The 19521-nt window shown below is 48.4% G+C and overlaps 1 protein-coding gene across 2 annotated transcripts; it reads right to left on the bottom strand.

Annotated features, from left to right (window-relative positions):
- Window positions 1-13741: 13741 nt before the first annotated feature.
- On the bottom strand, window positions 13742-15762 carry LOC138391358 (eotaxin-like). Of its 2 annotated transcripts, XM_069481016.1 has the most exons (4): window positions 15580-15762; window positions 15183-15188; window positions 14295-14406; window positions 13742-13907 (listed from the first exon to the last, which is right to left on the bottom strand). In XM_069481016.1, exons 1-4 carry the CDS (start codon window positions 15653-15655, stop codon window positions 13802-13804), a joined length of 300 nt encoding a protein of 99 aa, XP_069337117.1. In that variant the 5' UTR covers window positions 15656-15762; the 3' UTR covers window positions 13742-13801. The 2 variants fall into 2 exon arrangements, with proteins under 2 accessions (XP_069337117.1, XP_069337116.1); XM_069481015.1 differs by lacking the exon at window positions 15183-15188.
- Between the last annotated feature and the right edge of the window lie 3759 nt (window positions 15763-19521).

Below are 19521 nucleotides of genomic sequence, written 5' to 3'. Positions count from 1 at the left end.
ACTTCTGGGCTCAAGTGATCCTTCTGCCTCAGCCTCCTGAGTAGCTGGGGCTACAGGCATCTGCCACCATGCCCGGCTAATTTTTTCTGTATATTTTTAGTTGTCCATATAATTTCTTTCTATTTTTAGTAGAGACAGGGTGTTGCTCTTGCTCAGGCTGGTCTCGAACTCCTGAGCTCAAACAATCCTAGCCACCCAGAGTGCTAGGATTACAGGTGTGAGCCACCGCGCCCGGCCAACACTTTGGTTTTGGTCTGAGATTCATGTTTGACTTCTAATCTTCAGAAGTGTATGACAAATGTATGTTGTTTAAATTTGTGGTAATTTGTTACAACAGTAATAGAAAATGAATACATTATTATTTTAAAATTTATGACACTTTGTTAATAGAAATATTATTTTGTGTATAGGCAAAACTAACCTATAGTGGTAGAATTGAGACTGGATGTTCCCTCTGGTGAGTATTGACTGGCAGGGGCATGAAGGAGGTTTGCAGGGTTTGGAAATCTACAAATGAGCTGGGTGGTGGTTCCTGGGGTGTACGTATGTAAAATTGATTCAACTTTATTGTAGGCAAGTATTACCTCAATTAAAAAGGAAGTAGAAAAAGAAAAACATTCCAGTATCAGCTTGTTTAAATTTTTATTGATTGATTGGTATTTTTATATACATGTTCAATGGTTTATGCTTTTATCTTGTGAATTCTCTGACAGTCTCCTTGGCTTAGAAGTTCAGTTATTTTTCTTATTTATTTATAAGAAACTTTAGAACTTCTACCTCTTGTACATTCCATTTAAAAATAAAAACACTATGTCACCTCTTAACAACACAAAAGTGGCAGAACTTGAAATATATCCCTGACCTCAGGATTTCCTCTCACAAGAGGGAACTTAAGCCCTTAAAAAAAAACTTTTGGGACTGTCCCCTGCCAATTGCATCACATAACACTGATGCACAGAGTCAAGTTTTACTTAGAAATTAAGTTTCTATAAACCCCTAGTCCGCATGCAAGGCCAGTGTCCTGCAGAATAAGCTCAGGAAATTTTCATCCTCCAGCAATGGGGCTTGATACAAAGGTGCATCCAGAGGTAAGAGCTAGAAATAGGAGTCAAAGTCAGTTATGTGGAAGCAAAGTGGGTTAGTAGCAACACAGGGGATTGATATCAAGTGTTGGGCCCAAGCCCAGCCTGCCTGTCAAGTAGCCATGTGGCCTAACTAGATACCATTAGATCCATTTTGTGCGCAAAATATGGGGATGTGCAAGACCAAGGATGGCGAACAGGTGTCAATGTGAGTATCAGCCTGAGAGGTTTATTGGAAAATATAGTGAGTGAGGCCTTAAATGGGCTATGAGAAATAGGGACCTGATTCTTTACTGATCTCCTCCATGGGCACAGGGTTAGGGATGAGCCCAGCTCTGGGACATGTTGGCCATATCTGGGCCAGGAGATATCTATGTTCCTTACCAGTTTATTCTCCCAGGATTGATTATTATCTTGAAACAAAGTGTATTCCGAGACCTGGACGTTTAGGGCAAAGAGTTCTTGGCTGCTTGGCCCTAGGACCGGCAGGATAGTGGTTAAGATGATGGACTTTGAAGCCAGACTGCCAGGATGTGGATGCTCAGGAAGCTTTCAATGCTATTGCCGCTCCCTGTCCCACAGTTTCCCTAGCAGGAAAATGGGTGTGAGTTAAACTAACTGACACAGGAAAAGGTCATTGAACAGTGAGTTAATAGCATATGGTGAGAATTTCATAAGTTAGTTGTTATGGATATTGACAATGAGGAGAATGCAGTGATCAGAGGATGCTGTGCAGAGACCCAGGATGTGGACTACTGGACAGAAAGACTCCCTTAACTATCTTCAAGCTTCCGGATAAAGACATGGTAGAAGTGGACCTTCAGGAATGCCTGTGCTATAGGTAACGAAATAAAAACCGTATCCTGGAAACTGGGGGGCATGAGGTCTGAGGATCCTGACGTGAACCAGAGGTGCAGAACACTCTGGGTCCCAGAAGGAATGGCAGAGAGAGCCCAGGTACGACAGACACCAAGAGGCACCGTGCCCAAGTTCTGCAGGGAAATCAAAGATTGCAGTCAGAAAGTCCCTTTGATTTTGCAATTTCCCTTCCTTTGGTTTTGGTCTTAATCTGAATTTGAGAAACCTTAGTGTTGAAAGCTGAAATGAAACTTTAGGCTGCCACGCTTCTGCAGATGTTTGGGCCCCGCAGCCTGGGTGCATCCCCCAGACAGGCAGCCACTCTGCTTTCTCTCTCTCCTCCTTGGTGGCTTCCTGGTTAACACTTACCTAAAGCAGACATAACAATTTGCTTGTAGCTTAGGGGGTGGTGCATGACAAGACTGTGGTCTAGACACTAAGTTGGTAGTGGACAGGTATAAATTAGCATTGGAAAAGAAATGAGTTTCCTGCAATGGATGCTGTTCTCTGTCTTAAGTGATCCTCAGGGAATGTTAGCAGGGTCAGGTAGAAGAATGTCCTGGGAGTCATAAGTTCTGGCTACATTCTTCAGCTTTGGCCCACATCTATTTCAGAGATCATAAAAATCACAGAGATAGTGGAAAGAGATATTAGAAGGAGAGATGAAGGCTTCTCAGCAGGCCACGCAGCTGGTCTATGGTGTGTCAGGACTGGAGAGTGAGTGGAAGGCAACATGGGAGTTGGGCAGGTCATTCATTGCAGAGGCTGCCCTTCGGGTTCAGGACAGTGGGGTCAGAACCCAAGCGTGAGAGCACAAAGGACCCTCGGAGAACACCCAGTGTTCTAGTCCCAGACTGGGCTGTAGCTTAGGATCCCCGGGAAAACTGGCTACAAACTTGATGAGGTTTCCCACAACCCAACGTCCTGGCTCAGAATCTTGGGATGAGGCCAGGAAATCTGTGTTTACAGAAGCAGCCCTAGCGATTTTGACTCACAGCCAATTTGGAAATGATCAATCTGGTGCAAAAGCTAAGCTGAGTTCCCCAGAAGGAAATGGTTTGCACAGGCTCACCTGAGAGTGTAGTGCAGAGGCACAGCCTAAGGGAAGAGTTGAGGCTGCAGTCTCAACACTGTGCAACGCTTTGGCCCACGGGCTCTGCTGGGAGCTCTATCAGAGGCCTTGACATCTCCAGTGCTTGGGTTCACGGACAGGTTCATACTACAGGAGTTGGAGGACAAACAGGCTGAAGACTTCTTTAACATAAAGAGATACGGCATTCACCGTTCCCCACCTTCTGCCCCAGCCTGCCTCATGCTAGAGGGTCTTCCGAGCATTAGTGCATATGGTGACATCTCAGTCATTTCTATTCCAACTCACCGTGTGCTTCCACACTTGGTTGGCGTTTTAGGCTTCACTCCTGATTGGTGTTTGGAGACGAGATCTTGGTGGCGGGAGAAGAGATACACAGGGCTACTGGATCTGTGTATGATGAATGATGTTGTCTGGTTGGCATGAGGATGAATGACGTTGTCTGGTTGCTAATTGTTCCCAGGGCTTTGGGTGTATCTGGGCAGGGGAGCTTTGATAAAAAATCTGTCTACACAAGCAGTGCATGAAGGAGTGGATTCATTATAATCCAGGTTTCTGGCTGCTATGTGAGGGCATATTTGAAATACTTTCCCTTCCAGCTCCTTCCTGGCCAGTGCCCAGAATGATGCTCACCAAGATAAATGACTCCTTGAGAGGGGGAAACGTGAGATCATCTGCTAGATTCTGTCATTTCCTGCCTGTAACACAGAACTATCCTCATTTAATGGAGAATTTCCCTCTGAGGCCCGGCAGGAGAGCCGGATCTGCTCAATGCCCAGGGAGTCAGTGCCGCTTATGGAATCAGCGCCGGCGTCTCCTGCTTCCCCGGCCGGAACGTTTCCAGTGCCCCATGCTTCTGAGTGCATTGCTGTCTACAGAAGCCACTCTCTCCCCAAGCCTGGCAGGCGTGGGCTCTGCTAGTTGGTCTTTACTCTTGGTGAAGAGGCTGGTTTCTATACAAGTGGGTCCCCTTTTGGAAAGAGGAGCTGGCCCAGGTCATGTTCTGCAGTGGAATCTTAGGGAGCATCTAGGAAGAGGGGGCCCTGTCTTTCTAAATGCATGTTCCCAGATCTCTGTAGTTGGGGTTTACAGGGATAGTGAGAGAGGGAAGGAAACTCAGAGCTCAGGGTGGGCCTGCCCCTAAATATCGCCTCAGGGTATTCTGAGAGCTGGTTCTAGGCCCTGGGCCCCTGGCCATCCACTTTGTCTTCTTAACTGAAGGTCTTCAGTAAATCCCAGCTTACCCCGTTCTTCCTATGAGCTTCCACCTCTCCTCCCCCCTCGCCATCCCTTCTTGCCTGGATCATTGTGGAGACCTGCTCGTGGGTCCTCCCTTCCACTTCCCCTCCTGACTCAGCCACCAGCTCTCTCTTCTTCAAGCACAGCTCAGCTCGGGCTGCCCCCTGCCCTGCTGGCTCAAACACCTTCAGTGTTTCCCAGTGACCTTCAGAATGGAACCCAAACTGTCCATCTTGACATTAAGGAGCCTTCAAAATGCTGCTCCAAAATTGCATTCTAAAATTTCTAAACATTTCTTCTATTCCCGGAGCAAATTCCAGCCAGACAAGATTTCTGCCTCTTGCTCACTCTTCTTCTGTCCACCCTAAACCAGCTCAGTCTAACCCTCATCTCTGACGTCTCTCCAGCCTTTAAGATAGGTCTTGCTTATGCCTCTTCCTCACTGGAAAGTGCAACCTGACCACTGGGTCCATTGCCACCTGTTCCTCCTCTGAGGTCTGGATTCATAGACGGTCGGTTTCTCTGGGTTGAGGGTAGATCGGATGGGAATGACCAGAGGTAGAGAGGACATTTCACAGACTGTTGCATCAGACTGGGTGGGAGACATCCCCTGGTAGCAGTAGGGGAGTGGGCAAGAGAGGAGAGGGGGTGGTGGGCAGGAGAGGCTGTGGGCTGATGCTAGACAAGAGACTGAAGTCCTTGGGTCCCAGGAGGCTGGTGTTGGGCACTCGAACTACAATGCCAGAGAGGTCCTGTCTGTCTTGAGTATGCATAGAGACCAGCCAAGTCACTAGAATCCTGGCCCTTACACTTCCTAAAACCATGCTCCCACTCCAAGCGCCACCCTTCCAGCTTCATCGTGCCCAAAAAGAAAATATAACTGCCCAATTTCATAAGCAAAGTGTATTCTTGAAAACCCCAGACCATATAATAATCAGGAATGGGTCTGTGCCCATAGCTGGTGTTCTGGATAGAGCCCAGAGGCTGGCTTTGGTGGCCTTGACTCCCAGTTCCCTCTTATACCAGTCTGGTCCTTCTTGAAACATGCTTCTCATTTCTAAAATGCAAGGTTTGCAGTGACATTCTGAGGACCGTCATTGCTCTGACTGTCCTGGAGGTGGCCCACACTGCTCTGGGAAGGAGCAGGCTTCCTGGCTGAGCAAGCCCTGGGGAGCTCACTGCGGCCGCCCAGGGAACAGACACAGCAGCCCTGTGGACCCCTTCATGCTGGAGGGCAAGTGTCGGAGGCTTCTGGGTTTTTCTCTCCTCCTCTCTCCTCCCCTGGTTGCTTTACCTGATTTTTGTAGACTCAGGATCTGTTATTTTATAGGAGGTGAAGAGTTAGGGAGGTGAGAGGGAATTCCTTGGCAGGGTCATGGTCAAGGAATGATGAACTGAGACCAGAGACCTACAGGGTAGGCTCTGGGCCCTGGAGAGGTTTCCAGGAAGTGAAAGGGAGAAGGCGTGGGCTGGGATGGGGCACAATTTCCATTCATTGCTGGGGCTACTGGTGGAGGGGTGGGTAGGACGGGGGGGTGCAGTTGTGCCCAGTCTAAAAACAGAAAATGCTCTGAGTCGGATCATTTCATGGGCTCCACTTCCTCTGCGCTAAAATGCCTTCTGAAGAAAAGGGAAGAAGAAAGGAAATTGGGTCACCAGGGAGAAGAGTAGATCTAAAATTTCTCCCATCTCCGCCTCTGGCAGCATCCTCATCATGGGCTCAAACTGTGGCTGGGATTCCGACCAGAGATTAGTGAAACCTCGACTTTTCTAAACTTTGCTAGCTCCTTTATGACCTAGTGTGGTATTAAAGTAGAACTTTGGCTGAATGAAGGACTCCAGGAATCCTGTAGCGGTTTTTTTGTTTGTTTGCTTTTTGTTTTGAGACTGAGTCTCGCTCTGTCACCCTGGCTGGAGTGCAGCAGTGTCAACCTAGCTCACAGAAACCTCAAACTCCTGGGTTCAAGTGATCTTCCTGCCTCAGCCTCCCCAGTAGCTGGGATCATAGGCACCTGCTACCATGCCTGGCTAATTTTTTTCTATTTTCAGTAGAAGCAGGATCTCACTCTTGCTCAGGCTGGTCTCGAACTCCTGAGCTCAAGCGATCCACCCACCTCATCCTCCCAGAGTGCTAGGATTACAGGTGTGAGCCACCGCGCCCGGCCAGGAATCCTGCAGTTGTGACGCACTTGGATCTGAGCATCAGAGGATGTCAGAGCTGGGCAGCACGTGAAGATGGAGGAGTGCTGTGGTTTTCCAACCTTGGTTTAGCTGTCAAAGTCTTTCCCCGAGTGAAATCATAGGGGGATTCCCACTAGATGGCCAGGGCGAGTGCAGCGGTCTGTGAGATGGAGAACAGGAGGCTCCCACCCCTCACTCCCAGGGAGCAGCACAGTGTGAGAAGGGCTGATCCCATAAAGGCCCCTCCCTGCCAAACGCACATCAAGGCAAGGTATCTGACGCACTGTTGATAGACCAGGTGCGAACACAGTCCAGGCATAGCCTCGACTTACTGCAGTGGACGGTCAGCGCAGGGTTGGGAAACTCGGCATCACATGCCAGCCTGGAAGTATTTTGGGGACATTTGTCCAGCTACCCGTGCACTCTGTGCTCATCTCTGCTTCTGACTTTGCCCATGGTCAGCCGCACCATCAACTCCTCGGATGCTTGTCTTTTCTTCTCCACTATTCCAAATTGACTTCCACCCCTCTCCTCTCTGCAGCCCCCCAGAGTTCAGATTTTACCCTAGACAATGGCCCTTCTACCACCTGAGTTGTACATTTCATGCAATTGACAGTGAACCTGCCAGGCCAGGCCTGCATCTTCTTTCCTAATCAAAGGAGCTTCCCTAGGCTCCCTCTGGATCCATGTCTTCACTGAAACCCTTTGAATGGCATAACAGCATGGAAGAAGGCACAGGGGTCTTGCCCAGAGGGGACTGGACACCTCCATTGGCTGTCAGATCAAGAATAGGTCAAGAGCTATGACCTTCAACTGAACTTCCTCAAGGTAAAGCCTTAGGGTGTCCCTGTCCTGAGACCGGGCAAAATGCCCACCTGTGCCTGCTATATAGACACACTGTGCTCATTGATCATTGAATGTGGAAAGGACAAAGAAGAGGAAGCTGCCCCTTGGTTTCCCCTTCTGAAAACAGTGTGACAATAGTGTCTTAAGGGTTAAATGAATTCACAAATGCAAAGTGCCTGGGCCAATGACTGGCACATTGTAAATTCTCAATAAACTCAACAGTCATTACTTTTAGGAATCTTGGAAGAAGTGCGACCAGGAAATGCCAGGAAGGGACTCGAAGTATAAGAGAATGGAATTTTTACAATTTCTCCAAACCCTGACTCATGCTTCCAAATTGACATGTATTGCAGCGGTCATGGTTTTCCAAGGAATGTTTCGTGTCATGGGAAAAAAATGATGAGGAATGCCAGAGATAGGGAAGAGGTCCAGGTATCTTGCCGAGGTTCAGATGTTTGGGGTGCTCTGGGCCTCAGAGAAATGGGGCCCATGTGGTGCAGGGATGGCAGCCCCTGAGTGATGCCAGTGTCTTCACTGGGCAGGTGTTCAGGGACCCCAGGCACCTTGTCTGTTATTTTCCTTTTTCAGATTCTCTGTCCAGACTTCAGCTTGGTGCTACTTGAAGAACTTCAGCATGGAACGTCAGGCCAGCATTTCAGACCTTCCGGGTCTGGCTGTCTGGCTCCCTGGCTTCTTCGTGTTTCTCTTGCTCGGTGACTTCCTAGCAGCAGCTGTCTAGAGTGGATTCAATTCACATTCTCTGTGGCTGGAGAGTGAGAAGCCTGTGGTCAGAAATCACTCTGATGGGGGCCAGAAATGAGCCCCTCTTCTGGAAACAGATCTCCTGTCTTCCTACCTGGTCCCCAGGAATCCAGAATCATCAGGTGGGAGCCAACCTGAATATCGGGACTCCCAGCTTTGTGCTATAGCTCTGACTCAGATTTCCTCTGAGACCACACAGTTAGAGAAAGAATTGAATAGGACCTGAGAACTCACTGTATTCCACCCTGTCCTTTCTCAGATAGAAAAACCGAGGTCCAAGGATAGGAACATATCCTTTTTTAAATTTTATTTTTATTTATTTATTTATTTTTGAGACAGAACCTCACTCTCTTGCCTGGGCTAGAGTGCCGTGGCGTCTGCCTAGCTCACAGCAACCTCAAACTCCTGGGCTCCAGAGAGCCTACTGCCTCAGCCTCCTGAGTAGCTAGGACTACAGGCATGTGCCACCATGCCTGGCTAATTTTTTCTATGTATATGTATTTTTGCTGTCCAAATCATTTCTTTCTATTTTTAGTAGAGACGGGGTCTCGGTCTTGCTCAGGCTGGTCTCAGACTCCTGACCTCGAGTGATCCTCCCGCCTCGGCCTCCCAGAGTGCTAGGATTACAGGCATGAGCCACAGTGCCCAGCAGGAACATAATCCTTAAAGCCATGCAGGATATTAGAGGCCCATGTGCCTCAGTGCCTGGGTCCCCTGACATACCCTATGAGTTCCCTACTCTAGTGTGTTCTCTCATGCCTGGGCCTCAGCTCTCCTTCCCACAAAGCAAAACCAGCTGGGATTTGCTCCCAGCCTTTCACAAAGTTGCTTGGAAATCCTTGGAAGAAACATTCTACAAAGTCATTTTCATACTGAGCTTAGCAGTGCCGCTGACGCGCAGTAGATAACTCAGTAAATAATGACAGCTGCTTTCGTTGAATTCCTTCCCCGTGCCAGGGACTGCAGAGTTTGTGTGTGTTATCTAACTTAATCCTCTTGACCTGCCAGTGCAGTAAGGACCTTTTTGGTGCTCATGATAAAGATAAATGAACTGAGGCGTAGAGAAGCCAAGTGCCTTACGTACAAAGCCTGTGAACACGCACACACCCTCGCACCTTTGTTTACAGAGCTCGCTGCCTATTATTTCACGTAATCCTCTGATGACAGGTGTCTTTATCCCTGCTCTACCCATGAGATTAAGTGATTTAGGGGCAAACCAGAGCTGGAGCAAGCCCAGGAGGTACGATCTGGTCGTAGGGGGCTGGGGCTCCATTCCCACCCTGCTACATTGAACTAGAATCTTGGTGAGGATAATCTAGAGTCTGTGCTTTTAGACACGTCTCTGGTGATTTTAATACGCAGTGCATTAGAAGCCATCTATCTAGTTCAAGAATTCATTTTATGGTTGGGTAAACGACAGCCCAGTGAGAAAACGTTAAGTTTCCCGAAGTTCTTTTATAAGTTAACAGTGACAAAGGAAAAGAAAAGGAAAGCTCTGGAGGATCTTGAGTGGGCACCGTAGTCTGGCTCAGACATGACACATGTCGCCTCATCTCCTCCCTTATCGGTCAAAATGAATTAACCCAATTTTGATGATAAATGGACAGTCACAGCAGCCGACAGCCTCGTCCTGAGAAGACCATGAAGACCAGGGCTGAGCCCCTCCGGGGGCTGTGAGTCAGTCCTGAAGGGAGGCCACCTCGAGCTGCAGAGGTGCTGGCGGAGACCGAAGGAATCTAGAACGAGTGTCTGAGCAGGTGGTGACGAGCACTGGCTCTGGCCTCAAGGTCAGCGGCAGCAGCTGTGTGTGTGTGTGGGGGGGGGTCAGTTCACCCCGTGCAAGTTTCCCAGAAGAAAGAGGCTCAGCGAGTTCCTGGACGGGTTTCCAAAGCACAATCTATAAACATGTGGATCTGAGGCGTGACAGGGGCGGGGTCCCTAGCGGAGCCCGGGTGAGCGGCCCCCCTTTTCCCCTCCCAGGGCTGCAGCGCTTCTTCCCCAGCTGCTGAGCATGTTGGCAGCCAACAGCCCTCGGCTGAGTTTCCTCTGCGGGACCCGGCCTCGGCTGAAGAGAGCCACCTTGCCCAGAGTGGTGTCCTGTTCCGGGAATAGCCTGCAGCCACGACGGGATGGGATGGGGTAGCAAAGCCTGGTCCCTTGTGCTCACTCGGGTTGTCGCAGTTCTAAAGCTCCCTGTGGGATTTCTGGGGGGTGGGCTGCGACCGCCCTGCGACGTGAATTCTCCCTCTGTGCAGTCCTGCTCCCCACTCTCACAGGACACGCTGCGTGATCATTTTCATCTAAGAGTTTGCTTCCCAGAGGAGCCAGCTGCTGACATCCCTGGCTCCTGGCTGGGGCTCCCTGTGCCATCAGAAGCTTAAACACCTCCAGTGCTTTGCACCTTCAGTGCCACGCTGCAGGGGTGGTGATGCTCTTCCCAGCTGGAGGTAAACTGGGTTCAGGATTCCTTGAACGAGAAGAGACGAAGCTTGGCATAGGGGATGTCAATACCCCCTTCAAGGCCTGGCACCTGAGGGCCTGCAGATCCCAGTGAGCGAGTCTGTGGCCATCCTGTGGCTGGTGCATGCCTCCAGGACATGCTGGGATTTGGAGGTACGTCCCAGGTTGGTGTTTAGGGCCGAAGTCTGCCAGGCTGTAGGAAAGGCAGAGAGGCTTGCCGTACTGGAGCGAGGGCCAGGGATTGCTCTGAGTGGAAGCCGTTCTGTGGAGCCCGCAGCAGCTCTCTGATGGCTCCTGGTTTCCATGCTTCCACCTGAGGCTCTCGCAGAGAAGCCTTCCAGAACTAGAGCAGGTGAGCCAGTGACCTCAGCCCTGTCTGACCCAGGAGTGCAACTGTAGAACCTTCTGCCAATCTTTCCAGCCCCAATAGGTTAAGCTAGTGATGTTTTCCAAGAGAATACTCTCAGAGTAGACCTTGTTGGGTCGTTGGTCAGATCCTATAGAAGATATTATTAATATTACCCCTTCTCTGGATGGGGTGGGTAGCCAGGGCCCACGATAACACAGTGAGAAAGATCAGTTCTAGAGATAAAACTGAGGCCACCTGCCTCCCAGATCAGAGCTCTTCCCAGTGCCTAGTGACATTCACATCACTTTGTGCCACAGCCATGACGCAGAGTGGCACGAGGGGACTTCAGTGTGAATGGTGGCCCCTCTGAACAGAGTGTGACACAGCAGGCCACTGGCCCTGCAGATCGGCAGCCTCAGACCATGCAGAGTTCCATCAGCGAGACACCCGTGACCATTTTCTACCCGTGGGGACATAGTTGGTCTCTGGGTATAGGTGCAGGGGTCACGTGACTGATAGAAATGCAGGTTGATTTTACATGCTGAAGGGGAATCCCGAAGATGAGGTCTTGTCCATTTAACTGGAAGCGCTCAAGCTTATCAAGTCAGGATGTAAGGGAAGCCTGATAGAGGGAAAGGAATTTTCTGGGTCTAAGCAGTTAACCTTTAACTGCAGCTCTGTGGGGTTCTCGAAGTTTCCATGTCACCGTCCACAATGTTCAGCATTCCACCCTGCCTTGGCCCATCCTGCTCCCAGTTACCTTTACCCCTCCCCACCTACCAGTGCTCTGGTTCCACCCCCATTCCCTTGTGTCTATACATTGCACGGTGCGCCAACTGCTTCTCCCTCCCCCAGACTGGGCCCACGGCTGCTGGCTGCCTGTCCTAAGCCCCTGTGGTCATGGCACTCCTCCCCACTGAATCACAACTTGCAATGCCTATGATTACTAGGGTGACCACATGCTCCAGTTTGCACGGGACAGTGTCCTTTTATAACCGTTATTCCATAATAATTACTAACAGTGTCACCTTTTGCTCTCAAAAGCTTCCTAACTTGGGTGATAAAAAGCATATGTTCATCTTACTTATTACTATCTGAATGGAGCCAAAACGCCCCACCCTGACAGTGAGAAATCAAAATCAAAATCCTAAGTCATCCAAGCTGACTGAACAAAACTTTTCTTAGCCAAGGGGACCCCAGAGAAACCTTAGAAACTAAAATCCCAGCCATGACAAGAGGAGAGGTCAGACATACCTCATAACACCCCTCCCTTGTTAACTGCCTTTAAGCTTTCGTCCCTAAGGGTTAAACAGAGCCAGCCCTTGGCAAAGACTTGTTCCACTGCTGACTTCAACCAGCGCCTAATGCTGCTCCTCCCCTGTTTGGTTTCAGCACAACTGTGAACAGCGTTTCTTCCTGATAAGAGGCCACAAACCATGGAGTGGAATTGGCCAGTGTACAGAGGATGTGCACAGAGGGACTTCATGTCCTCTGCTTCACTTTTTGAGATCAGAGGGCCCAAAACTCCACCCTCGGATCGCGCTAAGGCCATTTTTTTTTTCTTTCCTTTTTTTTTTATTTTGTGCATGGGACCTAGGAAGGGGCATGAAGCTCAGATGTGCATGTGCAGGTTTCTCTTTTCATAAGCATTCACGACTCCTCCTATAGCTTGTTAAATATGCATGTTCAGCCACCCTGCTTAGCACAAATTCCTGCTCCCCTTACTATTCCCTCGGAGTGCTTGCTCTCTGCTTCTGGCTGGAGGCCACGTTCCCAGCCTGCAAGCTGGCCGGCCTGCAGGCTGCCACCGTTTATGAGGAATAAAGCTCTCCTTTTCACACTTACGAACCTCAACATTCTTCAGTTGACAGCAGCCTGGCCGCAAGCTTCTTCCCAAATTTCCCTGCCATTTCACAGGTGCTCCAACCCTAACATCTTTGGATGGGCTCCCACCCCATTGGATAAACACATCACGATCCTCTCTACTTCTTGGTATTTGCCCAAGCAATATCTCTTCTCTTCGATCGAGGCTGAAATACCTCTAAGAGAGCCCCACTTTGTGCATCCACCAAGACCTCATTTAAGTTCCATCCCGCACATAAAGCCTTCGTCTAAACCGCTGGTCAAGGGCCATCTAGCCTTCCTCTGATTTCCCAATGTCTATAACGTAGGTACAGTCTGGGCGGAGAACGGAGGAGTAAGGTCGGGGAGAGGGAGAAAACCACAAGGCTGTTGAAACAGGTCACAGGAGAAGCAACCAGCTGCTGATGAACGAGTGGCTGGAGTCTGTGGAGTCTGGGAAACCGGGGTTGGGACTGGGAACCAGAGGGCTGGGACGGGTTTGTCAGTTTCACTCTAAATCTGACAGAAGACCGGCCACGCCCAAAGGTCACTTCTCAGGACCACAGTACCCAGCCCATAACCGTGCCTCCCCCACCCTCAGCGCCCTCCTCCTCCCCCATCAGCGCAATGTGGATTCCCCACACACCAAAAAACGCAACTGCTGACTATGATAAAATATGCATATATTGTAAATACTCCTAAAACAACATTTACTTCCATTTAACACGATGAGCCCACACTTTAGGCTCACGAGAGCAATGTTGCCCTAAAAACACAAGCCACTTTTACACTGATGATCTTTGCCAAGTCCCTTATGCGAGTCCAGGGAGGTGGGGCGGAGAGGCACAGTGTGCCCACACTTGGCAGGGGATTGGACTGGGGCTCACGGCAGGCAACGGACCTGCTCAAAGCTTTACATTTTTTAAATGACTGCTAAGTTTGAAAACTCCAATACCTTAAATACAATATATCTTTAAAAAATTATTAAATAAAACTAATTCCTTTAGAAATGATAATGAGATTATCTCAGAATGCATCTTAGGACGGGAAAACAAATCAAGGGGTTAGCTGGGTCTCAAAAAAGGTGAATATCTATGGCTTCGGAGCTGAGGATTTGTGGTCCAGGTACTTCATGGCATTCTGGACCCACTTCTCCTTGGGGTCAGCACAGAGCTCCTTGGCCAGTTTGGTTTTGAAGCTGTGGGTGAGAGAGGAAGCAATTAGAAGGATCCTCTTTGAAAATTCTGCCCATATGACCCTAAACCTTTCAGGACCACTTGCCATGGGGCAGAGGGGTTGCCGGCATGGGAGAGGAGGAAGGGGACAGAGGAGGGATGGGACTCCAAGGTCAGTGCTGCTCTTGATGGCCCAGTAGAGCCATCTTTGCTCTTGACTCAAAGGAACTAATATGACCTGCTCAAGTTCCCAGGCAGGGAGCTGGGAGAGAACATTTACTGCTGTGAAAATTCTCAAATTGGATTATAGGGTCAAATGGTCTGACTCCAAATAACGCCGACACAGTTCTTGACTCTGTGCCTTAGACACTAATTTTTGGGCTAGGGCAGGGCGAGCTTTGCCTACTTACATCACGGCTTTCTGGGGGCATTTGCTGCCGGTGACCCTTCTGTAGCTCTCCAGTCGCTGAGTGGGGATCTTCCTGGGAGCCATAGCGAAGCAGCAGGTGGTGGGGACAGCAGCTATATTCGGGGTAAAGTGAACACAAAGAATGAGCCTCTAACGAAATGTAGCTACTTCCAAGCATGAGTTTTAAGGGAAGAAGGCAGTTAGGAGAGGGTGAGGAGCTGCAGGTAGAATCCATCAGCTCTGACATCCTGTCCCTCTGCCTGTGACTCAGGAGCCCACCACTGCTGACAAGCTATGGAAAGGGCTTGGTCGATGTGACAAGCTGTGGCTCTGTCATTACAAGGAGCTCTGTGGCTATGTGATAGTCATGGTACCATTCACCAAATAGTCTCCATTCTCTGCTCTCTGGACACAAGGTAGACTTGCATTTCTCTACCACTTCTGTGTGGTTAGAGCCACTAATTAACTTTGACTGATAAGGGAGGAGACAAGGTAACATGTGCCATTTCTGAGCCAGGGTGTGTTGTCTAGGCAAGACCCTCGAGAGCTTTCGTTTGCTTTGTCACAGTAACCAGCAATATTCCCGAGGGCACTGCTCCATCAGTTTAGAATCTGGAGTATATATATGCAGAAGCCTGAACCATGCATTATAGAGGTTTAGTATGAGTGAGGAATGAATCTTTGTTAATTTAGTTCATTTTGTTAAGCCATTGAACATTCAGGCTTGTTCATTACCACAGCATGCAACTAGCTTATGCACTCAGGAAACGTAAGCCATCAGAGGAGGAGAGCATGAGTTACGGAACAAACTCCTAGATGTTTTTCCCAAGCAGAGTCAAAATAAGTCGCATTGAGAGATTTTCCTGGGACCTCATCCCCTTCTCTTAACCACTGTCTCTAAAAGCTGTCCTGGAGTCTAGTGAACATTCTGAGCCTCCAACCAACAGATTACCCCAACTCCACCCAAAAGATGCCCACCATGCCCACAGTGAGAGAGGGTCTTTCTTTTGTGTGCCCCATCCCCAAATGCTGTAAATGCATCTGGGTCGTCCCTTTCAATATGCGTATTCTGATGTCAGGACGTGAGCACTGAACGTGAGGACTGGCCTCGGGAGCCTGGGCTTCTAGTTCTGGCTCTTCCAGCAACTGGAGGTTGGGGCATTTCTTGTCCACTCCTGAGACCTGCTTGCCCATCTTTAAAATGCAGAGTTTGCAGTGAGTCTTTAAAGAGCCTGCTCTGAAGGTGGTTAACTTTCCCTGCAAGGAGCTGGGGGGAGGGTCCTTACCTGGCTGAGCGAGGCCCTGGGGGCTGAAGGTGGAGGCCAGGAGCAGCAGGCCCAGGAGCGCTGCAGAGACCTTCATGCTGGAGGACGAGGGGCGAGTGAGGGGCGAGCGTCCGTCAGCGAGAGAGTGGAAGGTTTCTGTGTCGTCTCAGCCTCTGCTCCTCTGGCTGCTTCGCCTGCCTTTTATAGAGAGTGGAGGGAGTGGGAGCTTCCAGGGAAGCCTTTGCCTAGATAAGGTCGTGGTAAAGAGGGGTCCGGACGGCTGCCTAAATTCCAGATCCTGGGTGTGTTAGCCAAACAAAAAGAGAGGCAAACTAGCAGGCGTGACTTGGCACATCCTTCGCCTGTCCTGGGACTTGGGGTGAGAAGGAGGGCAGCATGTGATTATGAAAGACACGTAAACGTCTGTAGTGGCTGGAGGGGGAAAGAGGCAAAGAAACCGAGGGCCTAGGAGATGAGTCCATCTGAGAACCGTCATATGTCCCTGTGTTCATGGGTGGTCTTGATTTTGGAGGCCAGGAAGTCATCCTAAAACTTGTGCTCCCACCCAGATGCAGAGAGAGCTCCGCAGCTGTGACCATTGCTGGGTCTCTGTGAGCCGGGAAAGACAGCACACCACAGCCTCGCTCTTAGGATTGAATCCAGTGAGAACAGAATCTCAGTGCTCTGGAACGCAGTGTCACGGGACATTGGAACTGGATGGTTCCTATTAATCTTGACCACCTGTGCATTTTTAAATTATTTGCTTAGCCACTACAGCCGTTTTCCAAATGGAGTCAAAAACAAACCCCTGTACATCAAATACACTGCAGTGGAGTGGGTTTGTTTGAAGCGGAAGCGGCAGCGCCCCTGTCCCCATGCCCCCACACCCCAAAGACTTAAGGAACACATTTGGAAAACCAGCCGTCTAGTTCACCCTCACCCCTGAGCACACACCACAGATAAGGTATCTGATGACTAAACATATCAAAGAGAGAGGGGACACAGAACCCATACGTAACCCTTTGTGCATAACACCAGGTCCCCTAGTCAGAGAGGGCGTAAGGGGAGGCAAAGTCTTTAATGGGGTCACTGTGGTGAATTACAGCATTGACACTGGCACGCAGGCGCTGCAAGGCTGTTTCCTGGCTTTTCCTGGACATTCTCATTTCAGATTGATTGATTGGTACAGGAAGCATAGATAAGTGTGTTAGGAAGGACTCTGAGGACTTGCCTTGGGTCAGTCGCATACAGTATTGTACTTGACTGATGATGTTTGTCATGGGCACAGGAGAGAGTGTCTTTGCTGGCCTATGAGGTCTCTAATCGCCCATCTAGAATAATTGGTCTATAAAAAGGGACCAAAAAAACCTGGGCCTCCCCTCCTCTTTCCTGCTCAACTCCAGGTGAGATGGTCTAGTGTAGACTCTGGATCCAGGATGCCCGGGTTTGGATGATGGCTCTGCGACTCACTAGCTTTGACACCACGGACAATTTAGAACAATTTACTTAACCACTCTGTGCAAGGGTAAGGGGAGGATGATAATCAGGCCTGCCTTGGAGGATTGTTGTCTGAATTAAATGAGTTCATATATATACAAAGTGCTTAGAAGGGTGGCCAGATCACTGCAGGTGCTCAGTGAGTGAAAGTTAATATTTATTATTATTAGGATACGGGGCAGATTTTGTGGACCAGGGGATGCTGGAAAGGGACTCAGGGTCTGGGCAGATGGTTCTCTTCATATATCCTTCCAAATCTTTCCACTGCTTCCAGGTAAAGGCACGCCACCCTAGGGATGGTTTCCATGAATTCCTGAGTTGCAGTCGTGGGAGATGTGAGGTCTCGAAAATTGTGTCAGAACAAGAAGTTTGGAATGCTCTCGACATCAGAAGTGTTTGGCTGACGTGGTTGAGAGATTCTATTTCTTTAGTAGGAATCGTTTCGTAACCCTGTTAAGAGTCGTTTTCTGTTTTTGTGTCTTCCTCCCTGGGTTTTGGATTTAATCTGAACCAGAGAAACCTCAGTGGAAATAAATAAAATCAATTTTTCGATATCTGAGTTCTACAGCTGTTTCATTCAACTGCCTGGCTTCCTCTAGCAAGGGGGGGCAGCTTCATGGGCTTTTTTTTTCTCTTTCTTTCTTAGGGGCTTCTGATTCAGCAGTGACCTAGAGTGAATTCACCACTTGCCAAGCGTCTGATGGATGGAGGGCGTGGGTCAGAAATGATGGGAAGGAGATGGGTCCCCCACAGCGAAAACAAAACCTTGGCTGTTTAAGTGTCTTTCAAGGGATGGTGAATGATCAGTAGAACAGGATCCCAGGAACCAGGACATCCTGGCTTTTTTTTGCAGGTTTCCTCTAATATTAAACAGTTATAGACAGACTTGAAAGAGACATTGACATTTACTTTATTCCAACCCGCTCTTTAAAAAATAAAAATAAAAAACGTAAAAGAATGTCAGTGTGACAAAAATCCCTCAGACAGCTCGTACGTTTTAGGCTGAGCTGATTCTAGAGTCCACTCTCTTGATTCAGGAGCAAGTAGGGTTCATTATCTCTCCTCTAGGGTCACTGAGACAATGTCTGCTGTTTCTTGTCACTTTTAGAGGAAAATTGCCCCAAACTGTATGTTAGTATAAAAATTCTAACAATGTGTCTCGCAAATTGCAAGTTGCCAATAACAACACTAACCTATGTGATCTATGCAAGGAACTATATTAGTTCATTTCATGTAAGTTGGCTTATTTAATCCTTTTAATAACCTCTTTTAACTAAGTCCATTTTAAAAATGCAAAAATGGAGACTTAGAGAAACCAACTTATCTTCCTCTTCTGTGAAATCATTTATGAAAGTGAATCCTGTTTCCCCGAGTTGCCTTGAGAAAATCTAAAGCTTTTTTATTTAAAATATTCCTACTGCTACATACAGCAGCACAATTCACAATCACATAGCTGTGGAAACAACCCAGGTGACCATTGATTAATAAAATGTGGTGTATGTATATCATGGAGCACTATTCAGCCATAAAAAAGAAATAGTGGACTAATACCTTTTGTAACAACCTGGATGGAACTGGAGACCATCCTTCTAAGTGAAGTATTGCAAGAATGGAAAAACAAACATCACGTGTACTCACTATTAATTTGAAAGTAAATGATCAACACTCATGTGCACGTATGGTAGTAAAATTCAACGGAAATCAATAAGGTGGGAGGGGGAGGAAGGGATGGGTAAATTTACACCTAACAAGCACAGTGAACACTATCTGGGTGATGGACACACTTACAACTTTGACTCAAACCATATAAAAGTAATTCATGTCACAAAAATGCTCGAACCCCTGTAATATTCTGAAATTTAAAGAAGAACTTAAAAAATATTCTTACTGCTATATAATCCTCTTGGAGTAATCAACTTTATCCACGCACAGAGGTGAAAACTGAGGCACAGAATGCTGTAGCTATTCCCCCAGGCCAACTGGTGATGGCAATGCTAGTCCATGCTTAAATAATCACAATGATAACAATCTCAGCAGCTTATTGCAACAGATATTTACTTTTTGTGTCACAGACTGATGTTGGTTAGGCAGCTTGGCAAAAGTGCTTTTTCTCAGGAGTGACTCAGAGATTCAGGCTGCTTGTGATTTATAGCTCTTGTTCAGAAGATGTGGCCTCCAAGTTTATCAAGGCAAGAGGAGAGAGGGTTGACAGATTGTGTAGGATGTTGTGTCGAATCACACATAGAAGCAGCTTACATCACTTCTGCCTGTATGCCATTGGCCTTAACTCATCACACAACTCCAGTAAAACTGAAAGGAGACTGAGAAATGAAGAGGGACACATGAATATTTGGTGAAGATGAATAGTTCCCACTAGAATCTGTCCTTTGCTCACTGCCTCTTACATATAGAGAACACAATTAACCCTTCCCCAAGAGAGACAGCCCCAAGTTCCATTTAGTCACT

This window comes from Eulemur rufifrons, chromosome 9 (genome assembly GCF_041146395.1).
Source record: "Eulemur rufifrons isolate Redbay chromosome 9, OSU_ERuf_1, whole genome shotgun sequence".
NCBI classification, from domain to species: domain Eukaryota; kingdom Metazoa; phylum Chordata; class Mammalia; order Primates; family Lemuridae; genus Eulemur; species Eulemur rufifrons.
Note: the sequence above shows the minus strand (reverse complement) of the source record. Positions and strands in the feature narration are given on the sequence as shown.

Coding starts and splice junctions, on each gene's coding strand:
- LOC138391358 (XM_069481016.1), bottom strand. CDS start 15,655: ATGAAGGTCTCTGCAGCGCTCCTGGGCCTGCTGCTCCTGGCCTCCACC. Junction 13,908..14,294: donor TGCCCCCAGAAAGCCGTGAT/GTAAGTAGGCAA, acceptor TCTCACCCACAG/CTTCAAAACCAAACTGGCCA.